The sequence below is a fragment of the Talaromyces rugulosus genome, chromosome VI (genome assembly GCF_013368755.1).
Source record: "Talaromyces rugulosus chromosome VI, complete sequence".
Classification (NCBI taxonomy): Eukaryota; Fungi; Ascomycota; class Eurotiomycetes; order Eurotiales; family Trichocomaceae; genus Talaromyces; species Talaromyces rugulosus.
In genome coordinates, this window is record NC_049566.1 from 4,472,612 (window position 1) to 4,488,280 (window position 15,669).

A 15,669-nucleotide genomic window follows, 5' to 3' on the forward strand; every position below is an offset into this window, starting at 1 on the left:
AACTTGGCAGCATTTCGGCGAACCATTCCCAAGCATGCGCCGAAGCTGTTGCTGACAAAACTCGCTTTCTTGAAGATTGTAGATCACAACGCAATGACATACAGATGCAAGCTCGTCCTTTTGAAAAGCTTGATATAACAAAACTGTGCGCATACCAAATCGCAACGTGGTAAACCTACTAGAGACTTTCGAGATGAATGAACCCTCGCCTCAATCGCATATTATCCATTCAAAGGGGATCTTTCGAGGTCTACCTGACATCCCCAGCCATTTGTCGGGGCTCCGAGCCATAGTCGTCGGAGCGAGCGGGACGTCTGGCCAGCCCATGGTCGATGTGTTGAGCTCAAATTCGGAGCGATGGGAGAAGGTCTATGCACTGTCAAGACGGCCACCGAAAACAAAGAAAGATTCAAACGTAGAACATGTGCCAATGGACCTTCTATATGAACCCGATAAGATCGTTGCTATTCTGCGAGAATACCGGGTTCAAGCGTGAGCGACTTTTTTGCTGTCGGTTCCCCGGTTCTGACTGACAATGTCCTCCAAAGGGATTACATATTCTATTTCGGCTATGTTCAGCTCACAGCAGTCGAGGAGAACGACCCGATGGGCTTGGGTGACGCCGAACATCTGGCTGAAGTCAACGGTAAGTTCCATCCAAGCATTTTATCCAACTTTTTGATCCTGAACGGTGCATAGGTCGGCTCTTTGAGAATCTTCTCTTCGCTCTCGATCAGGCTTCCATCACACCGAAGCGAGTTATCCTCCAGACTGGCGGGAAGAACTACGGAGTACATCAAGGCTTTGTAAATGTCCCACTCAAAGAGTCCGACCCGCGAGTGGAGCTTGAGCCAAACTTCTACTATACGCAAGAAGATATTCTCTCAAAATATGTCAAGGGTCATCCCAAAACGAACTATAACGTCGTCATGCCACAGTGGATTTTGAGCGCAGTCGCAGGGACTGACATGACTATCTTCTACCCATTGGCGGTATATGCTGCTGTGTTACGCAAGTTAAACAAGCCATTGCTCTTCCCTGGCGACCTTTTATCTTGGGACAACCCCCAGCCAATCTCTACAGGCATTCTCAATAGTTCATTCTACGAGTGGTTGGTTCTTTCGCCACACACCGCTGGCGAGAGTTTCAACATCACCAACGGGGGCGAATTTACCTGGAGCAGATTCTGGCCGATCTTAGCCTCTTGGTACGGGCTGGAATGGCAACCGCCGAGTGAGAGTGCCCATTACGACGAGATAGACACGGGCTTGTGTCCTCGCGGGTATGAACATTTTTGTGCTGTCCAGCAGAACATTGCTGTTTGGCTAACAGGTTACAATAGTTATGGCCCCACGGGCAAACTTCGATCCTCATTCAGTATCGTTGAGTGGGCGCGCGAACCAACTACCCAAGAAGCATGGGTACAGCTGTCCAAGGAGCATGGACTTGAAGCGAATCCTTTCGGAGATCCTGAGAAAACATTTAACTTTTTGCAATTCTGTTTCAGTTTAACATGGTCTTGGTACACCAGGTAAGCTCACTTTTGCAGGCTTCTCTCTGCGACTGATTCACTTTACAGTTTATCTGATTCATTGTTATAGCATCGACAAAGCTAGGGAGTATGGATGGTATGGTTATTGTGACACTGTTGCCTCAATGCGTCAGGTGTTTGAGGAGTTTGCGGATATGAAAATGACTCCTCCATTACCGCGTTAAAAGTTATTCTGTCTTGAACAGCCAAAACTCATGACACACTTGTCGTAGTTAGTTCCACGAAGTGCCCCTGTTTGCTATTGCTTTGCCCTTTGAAGAATGGTCGAGACGGGCGCTTTCTTTCGAGCATAAGATCTAGGCTCGTCAAAAAGCCCCAACCGGCCAAAACGACAGATTGAGAACTAGGCTGAAAACATACTTTTTGTAACAATTAATGACCCGGATCTCGGATATACGAATGATTTATGTACATATATACATGTAGTGTACGTTTCAATCCGGTCATGCGTAACCTGGCTCCTTGCATGCAGATATCTGAACGAACGGGACATGCAGTTCTCGCTGATTTATAAGGATAATTCCTCAGCATCAATAGTCAGTCAACTATAAATACTACCCTGAAGCCAATTTCTTCAACCTTTTAATGTCTACCTACAAAATACAACGAGATCGTACTTTCAACATGTCAAACCCCCATCCTAGCCCCATCTCCCTCGCGCACGTCGTGCTGCGCACCACCCCTGCAAACTATCCCAAAATGGTATCCTTCTATGTGTCTTTACTGTCCGCAACACCCATCTACCAAAACGACAGCATGACATTTCTGCGCTACGACGACGAACACCACCGCATCGCTATCATCCAGACCCCCGATGTCAACCCCTCGCCCGAAAACACCTTGATTGCCGGCCTCGACCACATCGCATTCGCATTCGCAACCCTAACCAGCCTCGCCCAGACATACATCTCCCTCAAATCCGCCACGCCAGAGCCGATCGTACCTCTCTGGTGCGTCAACCACGGCCCCACGACAAGCATGTACTACCGCGACCCAAACGGCGCGCGCGTCGAGCTGCAGGTCGACAATTTCGATACTGCCGAAGAAGCGGATGCGTTTATGCGCAGTGCCGCGTTTGCGAAGAATTCCATTGGCACGGATTTCGAGCCGGAGGAATGGGCAGCCCTGATTTTGAGCAAGGTTGGGCTAGGTGGAGAGGAAGGGTTGAGTCTGGAGGAGGTCAAGAGATTAAAAACGAGGAGTGAGGTTGGTGGGAGACGGGTTCCTCCCGATTATCAATGAATGTTGTAGAGTGGTAGAGTATATTGGGATAGTAAATTGCATGAGGGTCTTTTTTGTGTGTGTGCTCTAGTCCGTTTCAGCGTCCCAGACCAGCTCTCCCTCAAACCACGTCTTGAGCACTTTGACATTTGCAAAGTCTGCGACACTCTGCTCGTCGCCGACGATATCCCTATCCAACATGATAAAATTCGCGCGCTTCCCAACTTCGATGCTACCACTGACTTCATCGAGCCCGACAGCCGTAGCGCCGTTCTTGGTCAGGATCTCCAGCACGAGTTCTGCGCCAGCCTTTTCCTTCGTCTGACTACTACTGCCTCCAAGGACAGCCCACTCGCCCACTCGCCGCGCAACATGGTGGACAGTCGGCAGTAAACACGGATCCCCGCGCGAACCCCAGTCTGATCCAACAGTAATCGGCTGCGCGCGCACTTTGAAAAAAGCGGCAAAATCCCAGTTCATGGCGCCGTTGCTGGCGGCTGTCACCGGGTGGTCGAAGAAGATGGCTGGCGAGAGCTCTGCGGTGACGTTTTGCGTGGAGAAGCGTTCAAGGTCGTCTATTCATATTAGTACACTCGGTGTGTTTGTATCAAAATGGATCATACATACCAGGATGAACACCACTGCAGTGTGCAATCTCATGCTTGATGTGTTTATCGGAGCCGGCTCTCGCTGCTTCAATAGCATCCAACGCAAGCCTCGTACTTCCGTGGCCTGTAGCATGTATCTTGACTGTCAACCCACGCTCGTCAAACCGCTGCACAGCCTCGACAACATCATCCACCAAAATCTTGGTCCTATCAACCCTCCCCTCCTCGTCCAGCCCAGCACTCGAAAAGACCGGCGGCAGCGGCACGCCATCCAGCAAAATCTTGACAAAATTCGTCCGCACATGCTGCGTCGCCAGCCCCGGAGCTCGCTCAATCAGCGCCTTGAGCGAACTCTGCCGCTCATTTGCCAAAAACTCTGGCGCATACACCGAGTGCGCGGCAACGTCCATGCGCAGGGAATTGCTACTGTCGAGCTCGCGCAGAGCGTCCAGAATGACCGAGTTGGTGCCTGCTTCCTGGCAGGACGTAACGCCAGCGCGATGTAGACGGTGCACCGCAGCCTTGATCGCTCGTTTGACATGCTCTAGATTTGGATTTCCTTTGGCTAGCATAGCCTTGTTCATGGCCAACTCGGCCATCTCGCCAGTCAGACTGCCATCGGGACGCCGGCGGAACTGGGCGCCTGGCACGTCCGGCTCGCTCTGCACGTCGTATCCAGCCTTAATCAGGCCCGCCGTGTTCAGATATGCGCTGTGCCCCGCGCCGCCCTGAACAATGACGGGGGTATCTGGAAAGTCGCGGTCGAGTGATGAGCGGTCAAACTCTGGAATGGCAAAGGTATTGCCCACGACCCAGTCCTGATATGCGTGCTGGTACGCACACATACACTGGCCGTCGCGCAGCCGCTCAGCGATATTTTCTACGGTTGTGTCGCCAGCCAGACTGACACCACTGAGGTAGGCGATTCCAGCCGACAGAAGATGCACATGAGCGTCGTGGATGCCTGGCATCACGAAGCGGCCGCGCAGGTCGAACGTGACGAGGTCATTGCTGGCGGCGGTGTGCAGGATGTCTTTTGTTGTGCCGACAGCAACAAACTTGCCATCCTCGACGATGAAGGCCTCGGCGCTGTCTTTGGCGACAGTGTGCACTCTGCCATTGTAGTATGCGACAGCCATTCTGACTGAAAAAAATAGTGAAGGTGAGTAAATTCAAGTTGAAGAATTTGGCGGGGCAGGAGGAACGTTCGATGTTGGTTATAACCCACAACCTCGAACCTTAGTCATGCATGTCCCATTCCTACGACCAAATTACGTTTACTTCAGAGAGATATGTACAATGGGTATATTGCATGCGTTTATGTACATGTGGGATCGCTCGCTAACTGCCAAGTTTTCTTCTTCGCTAGAGAATAATGCGATTGAGGTCGAGTTACACGTCGCAGACCAGGGCTCCGTTTTGGTTCGACAAGAAGCTGTCTACACATCGTTAGCACATGTTTCACACAAAAAAAGATACAGAAAAGAAAGAAGAAGAAAACATACTCAGGTCGGGGCACGACTTATCGGTACTACCGCCACATGTCCAGCACGGCGTATACTGATCATTCTGCCCGTCCGGCTGGCATGATGCGCCAAACCCGCCGTGGGCGCGCGGGCTCAGCTGTCCGCTCAGATTGACCATGCACTCGTTCAGGTCGACGATGTTATAGATTTCCTTGCCGGCATTGTTGGTGCACAGGCAGCCGTACCGCGTGTTGGATGAGCCCAGGCGACACGAGGTGCACGAGCTGGAGAAGCCGCCGGCATAGACCGAGGAGATGAGGGTCGCGGCGGCGAGGACGAAGGAAGCACGCATTTTGTTTGATTTTATAAAGGAGTGACTGAAGGAATGACTGACTGACTCAATGAATGAATGAAGAATTTCAAGGGTTGTGTGGTGAGAAGATCGGCACCGCGGAACTCGGCGATCCCTGAGATTATTTATACGACTCACTCTCAGGGACACTGACAGAGAGTCTAAGGAGCCTTGCTGACCGCGCTACGTACCTGACACAGTCGGGTCGCTTGCCGGTGGTTTGTTACATTGCGTTAAACCACGAATGTAACACTAGGCTACGAGAGATTAGGTGCTAGCAAAGTAGGGGTCAGCATGTTGGCCCCCAAGCCAGACCATACTAACCGCAGTGGTTGCTAAAAGTGTCACTGTTATCGGTTACGCGAGTTTAGGTTATTTAGGTCAAGTAGTAAAATGGTTAATCTAATTATTATGTCCAGGAACGTAATATATTACATCCAACAGTAAGCACAAAAAAAAATGTTGCGTCTATCCGCTATCTAAACTAAAAACACAGCAATCACCGCGACAAGACAGCCTGCAATAAACGGCTTGCTCGTGCTAGCAGCTCCGGTAAATGCCGGGTTGACTGCTGTCGCAGTGCTGCTGCCCGGGAAAGTTGTGGGAGTCACCACGGATGGAATCGCCACGGACGAAGCGGGCGTGCGTGCTGGTGGCGCTGGCAGAGATGGCGAGGAGACAAGCGGGATTGAAGCGGGGACGGAAACAGGAACTGAAGCTGGAGCGACTGAAGTATGGATTGAAGCAGGGATCGAAGCAGGCACTGACGCAGGCTGCGTGGTGACTGCAGCCACCAGCGATGTTTCAGGAGCAACATCAGTCACAGTACCCGTGCCCGTAGGCACAGTGACAATCACCGTGGTCGGCTTAGAGCCGCAGCCGGTTGGGCACGCTTTCGCTGTGGTGGTAAAGCCCGGCGGAACACCGCCAGAAGTCGCATCGGCAGGGCAGTAGGTCACGGTATGCGTGACGACCTTGGTCGTGTAGCCGCTCGGGCAGACGTCGACAAACGAGGTGGTCACAATAGTCGTGGTGGTCAGCTTGGACGACGGGGTGGCTGACGCCTCGATTGACGGCGGCGGTGTGGTGAACGAGGTTACTGTGATAGTGCTCTTGGCCTGGGATGTGCACGGCGAGGTCGACGGTGTGGTCGACGGCTTGTGGACTGGGCTGGACGGTTGGCTGCGGAAAACCGTGTGGGTAAAGGTGCTGGTGGAATGCAGCGTGGTCGTTGTGGTGATGGGCTCGGTAGTAGGAGCTACAGAGGTATGTTTTTCCGTGGCCGATTCGACAGTAGTAGGTTTGACGGTAGTAGGCTTGATAGTGGTAGGTTCCACAGTAGTTGGCTTGACAGTAGTAGTCGGCTTGGATGTGGCTGGAGCACCCTGCTCATAGATCTGGATCGACTTGATCTCCCAGTACGCATCCGCAAAGGCAGTCGGATTGTTGCCAACATACGCCTGGCAGCTCGCAGTGCCATCGCTCTTGTCGCTGAGCGGGCACTCCGACTGCGCAAAAACACTACCAGCCCAGTCACCGCAAAAGTCCGTGTTGATAATAATCCGCTGCTCCTTGAACTCATCACCCACATTGCACGAGCCCTGGAAGTTGCCCATTGGAGTGCCAAACTCGGCCGAGTCGGGCTTGCCCGCGGTGACAGAGGCCGGGATCTCATCGCGTGCAAAGGACCAGATTTTGATAAACTTGGAGGTCCACTCAATAGCATAGACGCCGCCGCCGCCAGCATTAAAGGCATCACCATAGCTGCCCTTGACGCCCTGGATCTCGCAGCCCTCTGTGCCTGCAGAGAGCGAGCACTGGGGGGCGGTGGTCGAGCCGGTCTGGTCCTTGCTGGTGATCTGGCAGTCGCCCTGGGTGTGCAGGGCCATTTGATTGTTGGCCTGTTTGTTGACACCTTCAATGACATCAATCTCGCCGTCGGCCGGCCAGCTCTTGCCGACAGTCCAAAAGGCAGGCCACACACCGCAGGCACCAGCGGGTATATGGGCAAAGTCGGCAATCAGCAGGCCGTGATCGAAATACACATTAGACTCGACGCGAGTGGAGGGCCGGCCACCAGAGCTGTAGGTGTTGGTGTGGTCCACACCGAGATAGACATTGCCAGACTTGATGGCAGCCAGCCCCGAGCTGTGAGCGGTGTCATAGTCGACATAGTCAACGAACCTAGACAGTCAGTATTTTTCTGCGTCAAAACTGAAACATGAAACATACCCGTGAGTAGGGTCGGTGCCAGTGGTCAGCGAAAAGTTTTGAAAGAAATTGCTGGCGTCAAAGTTGTGCAGCAGCGAGTATGAAGTGGCTGCAGCTGGCGAGACAGTCAGAGCGAGGGCGAGCGCGCCCACTGAAACGAGTGAAGAAGGCATGATAATGAATAGTACTGTATACAGAGCGCCGGCGATCTGACAGAGAAAGGGAGGCAGCGGACGTCAAGGCCCGTGGCTGTTTCAGAAGAGAACGAGTCAGACTGAGTGTCTGATAAGTAAAGAACGACAGTAAAGGACAGTAAAGAGTCAGTAAAGAGTGTGGACAACAGAAAAAAGATGACGAGAGCAAGAATGACAGCAAGAATGGGCAGACAAAGAGGGCTGGGCGATGATTCATATTGTGCCTGGCCTCCCCTCCCCTCGAACTGGCCGAGCCACGTCGGCTGGGCTGGGCTGGGCTGGCGCCATTCTCGAGCGTCAACAACAGACGAAGCAACCATAGCGCGGTGCCTGGAGGTGGCGCATGGGCGAGAATGGATGAAGAGACGCGGAGAATGGATGCGAATGGATGCAGAATGCGCGGTGGTGGAGAGAAACAAGACTCAAAGGCCGCCCGCCGTTTCACCCGCGCCCAATCGGCGGGCTTCGTCGGCGGCGATCGCTGGCAAGATGAAACAGGCCCTGGTTTTTATTAACAGTTTGTTATTATTTTATTATTTTATTATCCGAGTATTTGCTGTTTTTTTGTCTGTTTTTCTTTTTTTCTCTTCAGTGTTTTGTCTTGTGGCTCCACATTCCAGTCATCTCGATAACAGCCACCGCCACCAGATGACCATGCGGTTGATCAGGGCAATTGAATACATACTTTAGTACTGAATAGACAGGAATCTTCAGTACGCAGTGCTAGTACTAGAAGAATGCACTATAGACTCTATTAAGACTAGGGGTCAGGGCTATAGATGCAACTGGCGGATGCGACAATAAGCAATAAGCCAAGAGTAGTATCACTGCGTACTACTATTCACAAAGAATAATGCTAATCTCGGATGTTATTATTCATACCCCTAATAATAAAAGTAGTATCCATAAAAATAAAAATAAAAGATAAAACTAATATTAAAGAAAAGAAAAACAATTAAAACAGCACCCAATCACAGGGCTAAACAGCCCCTTGCAAAATCGCCCGTTCTAGACCGCTCCACTTGTATCTTCCCATACTATTTTATATTGAAGGATACATTTATCTTATATAGTTAGTAGCCTAGTTGCCCCTATTACTCTAGGTTGCGACCGACAAACAATATACTTACAGAGCATCCTGCAATCCTTGGGAACCATACGCAGGATACTTTGTATTCTCACATCCCCGCACCTACTGTCATCTCATCCTACTAACAGACTCGAACAAAAGCAGAGAAGCCGCAATATCATACAGGCCTAGGCAAAACTACATTGGTACACATTGTTTCATATTTTTACGCTCACTGGCCTATTACCTCATAATTTTAAGAATACGCTCAGTTCCCGCAGCTTTTGTTTCTCCTACGATCATGGATGATAAACATGGCTACTTCGGTGGTCAAGGTATGTGGACCTCCACATAATTACAAAACTTACAATAGTCCCAAGCATCTCAGGTTTTGACGTGGATCCAGCTGATTGAAAGTAAGTGGACTCTTAATTTATTATCTGCGCGGGTTATCAATATAACGGTTCCATGCCTAGAAAACTTCACTTCACTAAAGAAGGCACCTTGTTGTGTACGGATTGAAGAAATCAAGTCAACGTTAGGGATTCGCTGGAAGGTCATTGTGTTCCAAAACTTTTCACCGACACCCGACACTCCCATTCACATCACAGATGGCATAATTAACCAACCCCTGTCCGATCTGCTTTCCAAGGTATTTATCCAGAGTTGCCAGGAAACACCACCTTTATATGTCGAACACGACAAGCCAGAGGTTGTATAAACGTTCAGAATATGAACGAATATTATTATTAAATTACTCAGAAGACCTAAAGCTATTTAGAAAGAAGATTTTTTTGCGTGTAAGTGGCGGTTAGATGACCTGGTTCTACCGACTTACTATCGAGATTATAGACTATCAGTACAGCAACGCAGTGTGGTTTCCCCTTGGGGCAGATTAAAGCTATGTAAAATATCTGGCCAGGCGTCTTTTTTCGAGGTACCACATGCCTCACCCACTCCAATCCCAACAGCAACTCATCATGAACGACCTATGCATTCGTTTTCATAAAAAGCCACACTGTATATTCTAACGAGAATTCTTACAGTATCAAAATGAAACAGAGAAACAATGATGCAGTTCATTTGTTATGCCCAATCAAAATTAGAAAAGAGAATTTGGATTAATATTATTCCTCCTTTAAACTGTCTTCGCTCCTCTGTACATCAAAGAAATGTTCATTTGATTGTCAACCCGATTATGCAACCTACCCCCATTAAGAACCCAGGACCTCCCCGTACCCGTCAAATACCACTGGTCTTATATTCAATCTCCATCCAAGAGCTTTCTATTTCCCTTCGTATATCCACACCCACAGGGTTGTAGTCGTAAACCTCGACGTTTATTTCTGGAAGAGTCGGAAATGCTCTGAACCGCGCATCCATAATCGATAACGCCCTGGTAGTGTCTTGCGAGTCTTTCCACAATGGAACTCTGTTCAATACAAACGCCTCCACCACGATCGTTTTCAAGCTCGTGCAGTCCCTCTGGATCCTGTCTAGACCGGCTGCACTAGGTTGCTCAAGGGTGACCTTGCTTCCAAACCTGCAGACCTCACGGAAATCAACAAGCACAGACCGGATATAGCTCGCATTTTCACGGCCAATTTGATCAAAGAAAGCGTCTATCCACACAATGCTCCAAATCATAAAGACAAAACAATTCTGGGAGTAAAGCACTGATCGTGACTCGCGGTAGATTTGTGAGTTTGTAGAAAGAACCTGGGCATGGAGTTTTGATCTTTGGTGTGGGATGCGATCGCTCATCGGGTCAATAGGGTCTTTGAGTATGAGTAGGTATGAGTATATCATGATGCGCAACTCAACAGGGAACTTGAGAAAGGTCACCATTTTTTCGTGTTGTAGGGTGGAAGTACATGTTAGGGAATGAAGGGGAAAAAAACAAAAAAACATGAATCATCGATATATAAATATCTGCGCTTTCTTTGTCAGTTTCGTCCGCCCACACTAGTCCAATATAGGTAGACGGTATACATATTCATAGATTTCCATACCAGATAGCAATAATTGCCAGTGAATTTACCGTAAGATTTAATAAAAACTTATTGGAAATCCGAATGTTGTTTCTATACCGCTGTTAGGGTTTGTCCCACTGCGGACCGCACATCCGGTACCGGTATACTCTTTCATTCTTACATCTGTCCCTGGAACTAGTATAAAAAAACGATTTGATTAAATTCTATACACATCTATTCCACCGCCCTGAGCGTCGCCGACCGCCCCAGATTCCCCTCACGCACCGCAGCTGGCAGCTCGTCTTCGTTGGCGCCCTCGCTGTACGGCCCTCGGGCGCGCGCGTGGCGTAGACGGTCCCCGGGCAGCACATTGCTTTGGTCAATTGCCTCACGCTCGTCGGTTGCTATTCTATCAGCTTTACACCTTTATATATTGTCAAGAAAAATAAACAAAAACCCACCCAGCTGCTCATCCGAGTTAGACTCCGGCGGCTGCATCGGGTCCGCGAACTCGGTCCCGTCCCTTTGCACGGGCATCGCCTCCGTCGCGCTGGTCGTGTACGAGTCGTCGACGGGGCTCGAGGGGATGGGCGCCTCGTCGTTGGTGGCCTCGTAGCTATCGTCGCCTTCTCGTTCTATACGGGTGGTCATTTTGGTAGTATTGATGTATCTGTCACGGGTCGGCTCTGAGTTGCTTGATTCTGGGAGTTGTTCTTATATGTGTACTTCCAGAGGCGGCGGCAATGTCGCCGCTGCATCATAGATACATCAGTTAATGTCATACTCCATGATATATTCATATGTGTTGATTGTTGCAGATGATGTCGAAGGCGACTGACGCCGCAATGACTAGGTGGTGGCAATGGCCACCCTCCAGTACTTAACAACCGACTCACGACATCCATACATGTAGTCATACAGTACATGTAAAAAAGCAACCACAAACCATGTCAGCCCCTTTTGAAGATCTCGATCCAGCCGGGCCCTCGCCCGAAGACCGCGTCAACGCGCTGCGCGGATACAAAGCGTACACCACCCAGGTCTCTTTTTCAGTCATGATACTAATAATAAATACAGAACAATAAGCAACCCGCGCACTTCAGACTCTGCAAAACAGCACGCGCGCGAAATGATTGACTCACTAGGAGGCGACCAAGTGCGCGAAGACCTGTATCAGATGCGCAACCCGACCAAGGACCCTGTTCGGACGGCCGGGGGGCTGAAAGCGTGGGTGTAACATTTCTCTTATTTTTTTGGTCCTGAATTATTTAACTAATGAGAAAAAAGGGCCACGAAAAACCCCCGCGTGTCTCAAGGTGGAAAGAATCGCGCGCAAGAGAAACTCGGCGCTATGGCTGAGCCGAGTGAGTAGATGCAATCTTATATGTGTATGTATTATAGAATGGAATGTCTATATCTGTGTAATATTTTCATCATGCAGATGTAGATCAAGTCTGTATATCCACCGAATGCACTACCATATCAACCCCCCCAACTACCTTCTCCTGCACCAACTGCCCATTCAACGCATCATTCGAATCCACACGCCGATACGCATCGTCAAGCGTCTTCTCAATACCCGCACGCACATGCCGGCGCGCCACACGCTCTCTCGTACTCGCCAAATCCACAGATATCAGCACGCGCATATCCACCAGCGTCGACACCTGACTCCATCCCGGCTCGTCGAGCAAAAGATAATTCCCCTCAATAATCAAAATTTTTGTCTCTGCTGGGATACACGTGCCGGACGGCACGGGGTCTTTGGTTGTATGCGAAAAAGACGGCGCAGATATACTCTCTTGTGACGATGTATCAGCCCAGTCACGTACCCCCTGCATAAATGGCAAAAACGCATCCAAATCAAATGTAAACGGCGCGCCGCGCCGCACATACGCTTCCTCGCGATTGGGCAGTGCGTCCAACGTGGATCGCGGAAGATGGAATCCGTCCATGGAGAGCAGTGCCGCTGACGATGATTTGGAAGATGTGTGTAATCGGCTCACGACCTCGCCAGCGAGCGTTGTCTTGCCGGATCCAGGCGCGCCTGCGACAGCGACGAGGAAGCGCGGTTTTGGGTGCGCGGCGGCGCGGCGCTGGATGAGGGAGGCGAGGGCGGTGTATTCTTCTTCCATTGGATATATTTTTATTTGATTGATGATGTAGCATGTATTAGTAGGGTATCAATTCTCGGTTATGAAGAAGATATAAAGAAATATATTGATAATTCGCAGTGGATAACCGGGGGACTGTGGTCCGGTGTCGATATGATCGAGTTGGCTTGAGCTGCTAGACGATGCATGTATACTGCCCAACCTAACGAGGCATTCACTATGTTTGTATATATGAATCGCTGTAAAATTATAGCTAATGTTGCTAAACGTCATCAATTGATGTAAAGGCATCAGTGATATTGATATTGATTTTACTATCGATGAGATAGGGTTAGGGTTAGGGTTGGTTGTCGGTTCAGTGTTCTCCGAGTCTCGGGCCGATGCCGAGATCAGCATGCGTATGTACCTGTATGGACCGGATTTTAGGCCGCAGATGCCAATTTCCCGATCGGAGTCTTGTGGTAATGATTTCGGCAATTCTTGTATTCGTTACTGCCTTGGTTCGGAGTATTTATTTGAAAATTTCGTAAATGGCTTGGGAAATGCTTATGCTACGAGGTGTGAGATAAATTAAGAATGAACCCGAAGGGAACACGGAATTTTGAGATCATCTGCACCTAGCAGAAACTTGTTGACTGTTGAGGAAGCTGGGCATCCCATAGGTAACCTCGGACTATAGAGAAAGAAAACCGCAAACGATGTCCACCAAAGCGACATCTAGGTATGGGCCTGTAGCTCACTTTGCATCAACAATTGACCGCGAGTCTTGTGGAGCTGGACTGACAACTTGATATTTGCATACTCTGTGCCCCGGCTCCTGTTGTTGGATTTTCATCCGAGCTACAAACTCTAGGTTTGCCTTTGTTCCAGCTAATGTCTCCATTTCCAAATTGCCAACAATAAATATATCCGTGCCGTATGCGTCGTTTACATAGCATTTCCAGATTGTATGCCGTCGAAACTTCACAGTCGTCCAGGCGTTCGCTCTGGATTGCGAAATCTCTGAGCCAGAATTTTGAGTCAACAGTTTAGAATTTGAGGGAAAGGCTCCAGAGTGCCTAATCTTACCTGCGGCCCCTTGAAAAGTGCCATTCGCTGTTATGAACACTTCATCATTGGTAAAGATCGTATCGGCCAAGGTTTTCCCTGCCTCTTGCGAATTGGTGTCTACCAAAGTGAAGAAGCGGTTCACAAGTTGCTTCACCTCTGATGAGGGCTGAGAAATCGGCCACATTGATGAATTTGTTGAATTGTCCATAGCGTTTTTCCGAATAATGAAATGGGATTTGTATTGGCGAGGGAGTCTCAGTGGGCGAAAAACTATTGATTACGAAAGAAAGAATACCTTGCTCAGCTCATCGCCTCTAGCCGGCCTAAATACCCCCTTAAAACACCGAAATCAGCCGTAAGATCTACAAGGTTGAAAAGGCAAAGCGAGTTGGATCCTTGACGCTAAACCTCTCTTATGCAACCTCTAAGCATCTATCATGTAGACCGGTACCAAAGACCACTTTAATCTTGGAGAACATTGAGACAATCGGGATTGGATTGCGATAGATAGTGTTCTAGTTTTGTGGATCGTTGGGCCACACCTAGCTATCTGTTTCTGTATACTACCATCTGATCGACCTAAAAATATTAAATCCATGGATTTAAACGTTCAAGTTCAAGACGACGGAACAACTGCCCCTTCATTGAAATCCGCAGTTCGTCCACTATAGAGTAAAATAGTTATGGGTTGATATGGCTCCCTAGCTAGGGTTTCAAGTCATCAGCCAGGAGTTGCAGATTAACTAGTTTTTCCGAGAGATAGATTCTTCCTTACAGTCATACGCATATCACTGGCTTTTCCTGCAGACCACGGTCTTACCAATACGTATACATCATAGTATTGTGGCGCATAATTAATATATATGTCCGAACGAAAATGGAATAGCGCGAAATTCCCCCTCATCCGATTTGCCTTTTATATTCAATTCCTATTGGTCTTGAGTTACCCCGGACATTGCAGTAGTGCGTAATTCTCAGCCAACACAGTAGCGATAGCATTCGTGTAATGAGTTCATAGGCTCTCTCATATAAGACTTTATAAATAACCGGCTGGGAATCTTGACCCTTCTGAAAAAACTCAGAGTGAATGAAACGTCTATTCCAAACTAACATTTATCCCCATCATGTCAGATGCTTCCATTCTTCGACCCAGCGGACTAGCCCACGTCGTCTTCAGAACGGCCAACATTAAACCCCTGGTGGATTTCTGGTCCACATTTCTGGGAGCGGAGCGAGTGTTCGAGAATGAGTTTATTGCTTTTCTCCGCTATGACGAAGAACACCACCGCGTCGCTATCATCAACGATGAAAGCACTGGTCCCCATTCGGCAACTGCGGCCGGACTTCACCATGTGGCCTTTACCTACGACACACTCCAGGGTCTTATCAAAGCCTGGAAGCTGAGAGAGAAGCTTGGCATAAAGCCGACCTGGTGTGTCAACCACGGCCCTACGACCAGTATTTACTATAAAGACCCAGATGGAAATTCTATTGAGACACAGATCGACAATTTTGACACTGTTGAGGAGGCGACTGAGTTCATGACCTCCAAATTCTTCCGAGAGAATGCTGTTGGGACCGATGTAGATCCAAACGAGTTGCTTCGCCGTTTGGAGGCGGGTGAAGACGAGAAGGCCCTGAAGAAAAGGGTTGAGATTGGGATTCGACATGATATCCCTGCAGCAGTGTAAGATGTGGGGAATGGGTTGTTGAATGCCATTAGATTCAATTATCAAATAGCTGTCTAATTTATCAATCAACACAATTTATCAGCGTGATCTTGGTCTTCAATGCTGCTTTGATTTTTACTTTTAGCTTTTATTTGTTCTATTCAAATGTTGCAGGGGATCGCTAGCCAT

At 49.1% G+C, this 15,669-nt stretch overlaps 8 protein-coding genes across 8 annotated transcripts; 4 read left to right on the top strand and 4 right to left on the bottom strand.

The window, feature by feature from the left end:
* Positions 1-193: 193 nt before the first annotated feature.
* On the top strand, positions 194-1,716 carry TRUGW13939_11852 (uncharacterized protein; the record flags this gene model as incomplete). Its single annotated transcript, XM_035494956.1, has 5 exons — positions 194-492; positions 549-646; positions 700-1,282; positions 1,343-1,531; positions 1,602-1,716. 5 exons carry the CDS (start codon positions 194-196, stop codon positions 1,714-1,716), a joined length of 1,284 nt encoding a protein of 427 aa, XP_035350849.1.
* A 460-nt stretch (positions 1,717-2,176) lies between these two features.
* On the top strand, positions 2,177-2,794 carry TRUGW13939_11853 (uncharacterized protein; the record flags this gene model as incomplete). Its single annotated transcript, XM_035494957.1, has 1 exon — positions 2,177-2,794. The coding sequence occupies one exon, from the start codon at positions 2,177-2,179 to the stop codon at positions 2,792-2,794; it is 618 nt and encodes a 205-aa protein (XP_035350850.1).
* Positions 2,795-2,860: 66 nt separating this feature from the next.
* TRUGW13939_11854 (uncharacterized protein) lies at positions 2,861-5,199 on the bottom strand (the record flags this gene model as incomplete). Its single annotated transcript, XM_035494958.1, has 4 exons — positions 2,861-3,348; positions 3,401-4,521; positions 4,778-4,820; positions 4,887-5,199. 4 exons carry the CDS (start codon positions 5,197-5,199, stop codon positions 2,861-2,863), a joined length of 1,965 nt encoding a protein of 654 aa, XP_035350851.1.
* A 479-nt stretch (positions 5,200-5,678) lies between these two features.
* On the bottom strand, positions 5,679-11,297 carry TRUGW13939_11855 (uncharacterized protein; the record flags this gene model as incomplete). Its single annotated transcript, XM_035494959.1, has 5 exons — positions 5,679-7,383; positions 7,432-7,561; positions 9,924-10,503; positions 10,932-11,050; positions 11,108-11,297. The coding sequence occupies 5 exons, from the start codon at positions 11,295-11,297 to the stop codon at positions 5,679-5,681; spliced, it is 2,724 nt and encodes a 907-aa protein (XP_035350852.1).
* Positions 11,298-11,593: 296 nt separating this feature from the next.
* On the top strand, positions 11,594-12,018 carry TRUGW13939_11856 (uncharacterized protein; the record flags this gene model as incomplete). Its single annotated transcript, XM_035494960.1, has 3 exons — positions 11,594-11,673; positions 11,724-11,873; positions 11,934-12,018. 3 exons carry the CDS (start codon positions 11,594-11,596, stop codon positions 12,016-12,018), a joined length of 315 nt encoding a protein of 104 aa, XP_035350853.1.
* Positions 12,019-12,094: 76 nt separating this feature from the next.
* On the bottom strand, positions 12,095-12,781 carry TRUGW13939_11857 (uncharacterized protein; the record flags this gene model as incomplete). Its single annotated transcript, XM_035494961.1, has 1 exon — positions 12,095-12,781. The coding sequence occupies one exon, from the start codon at positions 12,779-12,781 to the stop codon at positions 12,095-12,097; it is 687 nt and encodes a 228-aa protein (XP_035350854.1).
* Positions 12,782-13,496: 715 nt separating this feature from the next.
* On the bottom strand, positions 13,497-13,994 carry TRUGW13939_11858 (uncharacterized protein; the record flags this gene model as incomplete). The annotated part of the gene is made up of 2 exons (XM_035494962.1): positions 13,497-13,762; positions 13,829-13,994. The coding sequence occupies 2 exons, from the start codon at positions 13,992-13,994 to the stop codon at positions 13,497-13,499; spliced, it is 432 nt and encodes a 143-aa protein (XP_035350855.1).
* A 940-nt stretch (positions 13,995-14,934) lies between these two features.
* TRUGW13939_11859 (uncharacterized protein) lies at positions 14,935-15,501 on the top strand (the record flags this gene model as incomplete). Its single annotated transcript, XM_035494963.1, has 1 exon — positions 14,935-15,501. The coding sequence occupies one exon, from the start codon at positions 14,935-14,937 to the stop codon at positions 15,499-15,501; it is 567 nt and encodes a 188-aa protein (XP_035350856.1).
* Positions 15,502-15,669: the final 168 nt, after the last annotated feature.